This window comes from Oryza brachyantha, chromosome 11 (genome assembly GCF_000231095.2).
Source record: "Oryza brachyantha chromosome 11, ObraRS2, whole genome shotgun sequence".
NCBI classification, from domain to species: domain Eukaryota; kingdom Viridiplantae; phylum Streptophyta; class Magnoliopsida; order Poales; family Poaceae; genus Oryza; species Oryza brachyantha.
The window spans coordinates 8,284,774-8,290,389 of NC_023173.2; the positions used below are offsets into that span (position 1 = coordinate 8,284,774).

General features: G+C 48.2%; 1 protein-coding gene across 2 annotated transcripts; it reads right to left on the reverse strand.

Moving 5' to 3' along the window:
* Window positions 1-1,949: 1,949 nt before the first annotated feature.
* On the reverse strand, window positions 1,950-4,746 carry LOC102718309 (receptor like protein kinase S.2). 2 transcript variants are annotated; one of them, XM_015842652.2, is made up of 2 exons: window positions 3,128-4,745; window positions 1,950-3,046 (listed from the first exon to the last, which is right to left on the reverse strand). In XM_015842652.2, the coding sequence occupies exons 1-2, from the start codon at window positions 4,643-4,645 to the stop codon at window positions 2,084-2,086; spliced, it is 2,481 nt and encodes an 826-aa protein (XP_015698138.1). In that variant the 5' UTR covers window positions 4,646-4,745; the 3' UTR covers window positions 1,950-2,083. The 2 variants fall into 2 exon arrangements, with proteins under 2 accessions (XP_015698138.1, XP_006662874.1); XM_006662811.3 differs by having other exon boundaries at window positions 1,950-4,746.
* Window positions 4,747-5,616: the final 870 nt, after the last annotated feature.

Genomic DNA, 5,616 nt, shown 5'->3' on the forward strand with positions numbered 1-5,616 from the left:
TTGCATCAGAAGGATGGCCCCGTTAGTAGCCAAGAACACGTGGCCTTTCTTAAGTGTTGGTTGGAGAGGCTCAAGATGTTGTGAATGCTATGGATCTTCTTGAGTTTCCAAAGGTAGAAAGAACTATATATTTTTGAGCGCAAATGCTAGATGGAAAGAATTTTTTGAGAAAGTCACTTCTATTTGTGTGAAGCATAAAGTTAAAGTTATTGATATGGTTGCTAAGTATAAGCATATACAAAGAGCAACAAAGTTATAAAAAAGCCATTAATTAACATCGATTTCATGCTAATATGTTTTTAGGTGTCATTGATAGGCAACTTGAAGAGCTCAACAATAGGTTTGATGAGGTAAACACTGAACTACTTAGGCCGTGTTCGGCCACCCAAGTTAGATATCTAACTCCTCTCTTTTTCCGCGCCCACGCTTCCCGAACTGCTAAGTAGTGCATTTTTTGTGAAAATTTTCTATATTAAAGTTGTTTTAAAAAATAATATTAATCTATTTTATATTTTTTTAAATAATTATTAATTAATTAATTATGTACTAATCTATTACTATGTTTTCCGCGCCGGATAACTAACCCCCCTCCCCCTCCAAACGAACGTAGCCTTAGAAGTATGACATCTTTCAATCCAGCTTAATGTTTCTCTTCTTTCAATACCGAGAGGTTAGTTAAGCTTGCTAGATTCTATACTTATGATTTGCTTTTGAAGAAATGAACCAACTCTAATTTTGACTGAACCACTATATTAGTGGTTTGAGTAAGATGAAAACTTAAAAAAATTAAGATTATTCAGTATTATCTCGTTGATAGACTTTTTGAATTAGTATTTGTTCTCCTTATTGCAACTGCTGGTGTTGAGCTGGTCTTTTCTTCATTGAATTATATATTCTTCTTGCAAGTAAAGTATAAGGACATCATAAGTTATTCTCCAAACATAGAGTATCGCAAAGTTGTCCTCCAAATAATAAGAATTCTAACCATTTCATTACTTTTCATCCTTTATATGTCTTATATGTTTCTAATTTCTATATGTTGAACAATGTTATGTTGTGATCAATTCAATGAAATATGACTTTTGGCTCAATTTTGGCATTTTGTATTATATCTATACTCCTTTAAAAGAAAGCAATGGTGGTGGGAGTAAATCTGTCACCCCACCACTTTTCTTGTTTTCTTTACCAACTACTTTATGTTCTTTAGTGTTAAAAAATAGTCTTTTCACATGTTATTAATATTTGATGTACCGTTGCAAAGCATGGGTATTTTGCTAGTATGATATATATTATACACATTGTTGTAATACAAAAGCCAATTATTGAGATCTCAGATATAAAATATATTTCGTAACTTTTGGAATACCCAATCTTTAAATCTTATGCCCGCCCGTGCATGTGATGGATCATATTGTGGCCCATCAGTGATAGGGACGTAGTTTTTTAGCACATGGTTGGATGTCCACCCGTTGTTTCCATGTCATCTTAACAGTTATCAGTAAATATGAAAAATTAGATAAGATAGATTAATATGATTTAAATCACTCTATAAATATGCAAGTTCAAATTTGACTTAACAAAAATAATTATGAATGTGTCTATACTAGTTTCAGTTTAATTTGGTTTTTTGCTATAACTTGTATAAGTAAAATTTAAACTTACATGTATGAAGTGATATAACTCATATTAATATATCATATATAATTTGTATATATGTTTGACTACTATTTACATGACATGCAAGGTGGACATCTAGCCACGTGCTAAAAAGAATTTTCCCCTGCCAGGCCATCTAGGTTGAGAGTTGAGAGGATGAGGTGCCGGTGCAGTGCAGACGTCTTGTTGTCCAAGTAGAATCGTATACGGAGTAGTTAATTGGGTATTGAAATAACAAAGTATTTATAATTACAAAAGTAGTTATGCCTATCCCACACTGCACTCAAGCTAGATGCGCCATGCGCCGGAGTATTTGAAGCAGGAAATCATAAAATAGAAGTGTACAACTGTGTTGAGATGTCTCTTTTAGTTTTTCCACTCGAGAAGATATATACTGTAATACCCGTCTCACGTACCGGTATTGTCTTCAGTGTATCGCAAGAGCATGGAGTCTTCTTACTAGGGACAGAGCAGCAGCATTTCTACTCTCCCACTCTTCTTTGCTCTGCTTCCTATGCTCGAATTTCATCAAGACCTCGTCATTCCCATCCATGATGCTTACTATCTTCCTCATGGACGGCCGCCCCGAGGGGTCGGACTGGGTGCACGCGATACCGAGCCTCACCAACCGCTCGAGCTCCTGGCGATCAACCTGGCCGTCCAGTCGCCTGTCCACGATGGCCTCAACGGGGCGGCTCTGCTCCTTCCACAGCTGCACTTTCCTCACCAGAAGAACCTCCGGCGACCTCACGTCCACCGCCATCTTGCCGGTCACCACCTCCAGAACCACCACGCCGAAGCTGTAGACGTCGGCCATGGCGTTGGCCTCGCCGGTTTCCATGTACTCCGGCGACATGTATCCGAAGATGCCGCGGGCAGAGGTGGTGGACAGGGCCACGCGGTGGTGCCCGCCGCCGTGGCTCTCGTTTCTTGACAGGAACTCGGCCAGGGCGAAGCTCCCGAGCCGCGGGTTCCGGTCAGGGTCCAGGAACACTGCCGCCGACGTGATGTTGCGGTGGATGACCTGCTCGTCCCATTCCTCGTGAAGGTACAGGACAGCGGACGCGAGGGCCTTAAGGATGTTGTACCGGTGGCGCCACGAAAGCACGGCGGCGCCGTCCCGTCGGATGAGTTGGTGGCTCAGGAGATTCCCCGGGGAGTAGTCGTAGACGACGAGCATCTCGCCGTGCTCCGTGCACCACCCGCGAAGCTGGACGAGATTCCGGTGCTGCAGTTTCGCCAGGTTGCGGAGCTCGTTGGCGAATCGGACGCGCAGCGCCGGGCACGTTTTCATGCCGAGCCGCTTGACGAGGACGTGGAGGCGGCGGGTACCATAGCCGATGTCCAAGAAGCCCTCGTACCCAGTCCCGAAGTCGAGCTCCGCCACCATCTGCGACTCGGAGAAATTGTTGGTTATAGCGACGATATCCTTGTACGATATCTCACGGGGAGTGTCGAAGCTTGGGATCACCACTGGCCGCCGCGATCGATGGCTGCTGCTGCCGCTGTTGTCAAACAAGCCTGTGGAGCGGTGGTGAGAGCCGCCGTTTTCTGCTGTGAGGTAGATGGTAGTTCCCTCCGCCGTGCAGTAAAGCTTCGACATTGAGGTTACCGTGCTGTCCGTGCCGTTCGTTGTCGTGCCCGAATCGGAGGATGAAGTAAGAGAGACGTACTTCGGGAGAGCTAAGAATGGCGGAAGCGGGGGTAGGTCTCCGGGGCAGTTGCCTGACAGGTTTTCTACCACCCATTTCATACTTGGACGAGACCTAGGATCATGCAGCGAGCAGAGCAGGCCGAGGTGTATGAGACGACCCATGTCGGACAGCGGGTAGCTGCCGTCTGGCAACTTACGGTCTCTGGCGTCGATCAGCTTCTCTTGGTCGGACAACCGCCGTACCCAGTCCAGCATGAAGATCTGGTCGTCGGGGTATGCGAGGTCAACTGCCCGCCGCCCTGTGACCACCTCCAGGAGGACAATTCCGAAGCTGAACACGTCGGACTTGACTGTGGCCATGGCCCGTCGTTGGAAGCTCTCCGGCGGAAGGTACCCAATTGTGCCCCCTATCCGACTGGTGTCCATCAACCGGAACTGATAGTTGGCGGAAGCAAAAGATGAAGACCGCACGGAATGAGGTGACGGAGACACCTCCATCTGCGGAGCGTCCTCGCCGGACATGGCGTGCTCGATCCAGCGGGCAAGGCCGAAGTCCCCGAGCCGGGCGTTGTATTCGGAGTCCAGCATGACGTTGCTGGTCTTCACGTCACGGTGAACGATCTGTGTTTCGAGCTGCTCGTGCAAGTAGAACAGGGCAGCCGCGAGCCCGGAGACGATGCACCGTCGTCGTTCCCAACTCAGTGCCGGGGACGACGCGGTGGCCGCCGGTCCGAAGAGATGGCGATCGAGGCTGCGGTTAGGCATGTAGTCGTAAACGAGCAGCATCTCCTCCTCGTCCTGCACGCACCACCCGCGAAGGCGGACGAGGTTGCGGTGCCGCAGCCGCGCCACCGCCAACAGCTCCGCCAGGAAGGACTTCTCGAACCGGTCGCCGCGCCCGGCCACGCACTTGACGGCTACCGTTGTGCCGTCGCTCGGCAGCACGGCGCGATACACCCGCCCAAACCCTCCGCTGCCAAGGATCTCCTTGTCACTGAACCCATTGGTCCCGATGTAGAGCTCCGAGTAGCTGAAGATCCGGGGGCTCCCGGCTGCTCCACCGCCGAGCTTCCTCGCGTCGAAGTCGTACACGCCGGCGATGTCCTCGAAGCGGCCGACCCCCGATGAGTCATGGCACCGGTACTCCGCGCCGCATCCGCAGCCGCAAAAGCTGCACCGCAACCACCGCAGCGCACGGCCGACGTTACCGCGGACGTACGACGCCAGCTTCGATCTCCCTCTCATGCCTCGTGGAGAACCTTCACCAGGAGCAGCAGCTAGTACCACCTCGTCAGCGTCCATGGGCAGCACGAAGCATAGGTGCGGCAGCGACATGGCCGCGGTTGGCGTGAGCCAGCAGTTTAACAACTGGAACGCCCACACATGTCACAGGTAAGAGCGTGACTAGTTTGGTGGGAGGTGTGGATCAACGGGGATCGGGGATGATATGCGCGCGCGCCGAGTGAGCGGGAGTGAGTGGCAGGTGCAATTGGGAAGACGCGCGAGACGTGAGACGATAATTCCGGCCTCGAGTGGGAGCTGCTGGTGTGGTGGGTGGCTCACTCGGTTGACGAAATGTCATGTGGGGTCTCGGATGAGAGCTAAATTAGCTAATGTCCTGGCAAACAATTATTCAGTCTGTCTCATTCATTTGGATTTTGTGGATGATGTCGCGCGTGGCATAAAAGTAGGCGGAGGCAGGTGGTACGTTATCTATCGTGCGTCTGTAGATTTTGGTTTCGGGTTCGGGCAACAGCTCATGCTTTGCTTTCAAAAGGACTTTGGACTTCGGAAGCAGCCGTTAGGTGAGACTTGTTTTTCGCTAATCACGGTGGATTGTCAGATGAACCTTGTGTGGTGCGAGTGATTACGTTCAACTTATGTAAAGTGCACCCCTACCCCGTTGTACAAGGAACCCCCGGGTGGAATATGACGGCCAAACCCGTTCTACTGTTGTTAGTGATAATGATAGAGATATAGGAATAATTGTATTATATACAATGTTTATAATATATAAAATTAAAGTGTTATTCAGTACTGCACAACATGGATAAAGTAACACAATTATATACTTCCTCCGTCCGTTTCATATTGTAAGTCTTTCTAGTCTTGTCTAAATTTGTAAATTAGCATCTGTATGAATTCAGACAAGACTAGAAAGACTTACATTATGAAACGGAGGGAGTAACACATAAAAAACATGATACAGAGTCATCTTCTTTTATATTTATTAACCTATAGTGCACTATATATCTACAAGTCCTTGCTCGTACAATCCTCACCCCTTTTTTTAATCCAATGACCTA

Bases quoted from the DNA above. Each gene is read 5' to 3' on its own strand.
- LOC102718309 (XM_006662811.3), bottom strand. From the start codon at position 4,645: ATGTCGCTGCCGCACCTATGCTTCGTGCTGCCCATGGACGCTGACGAG.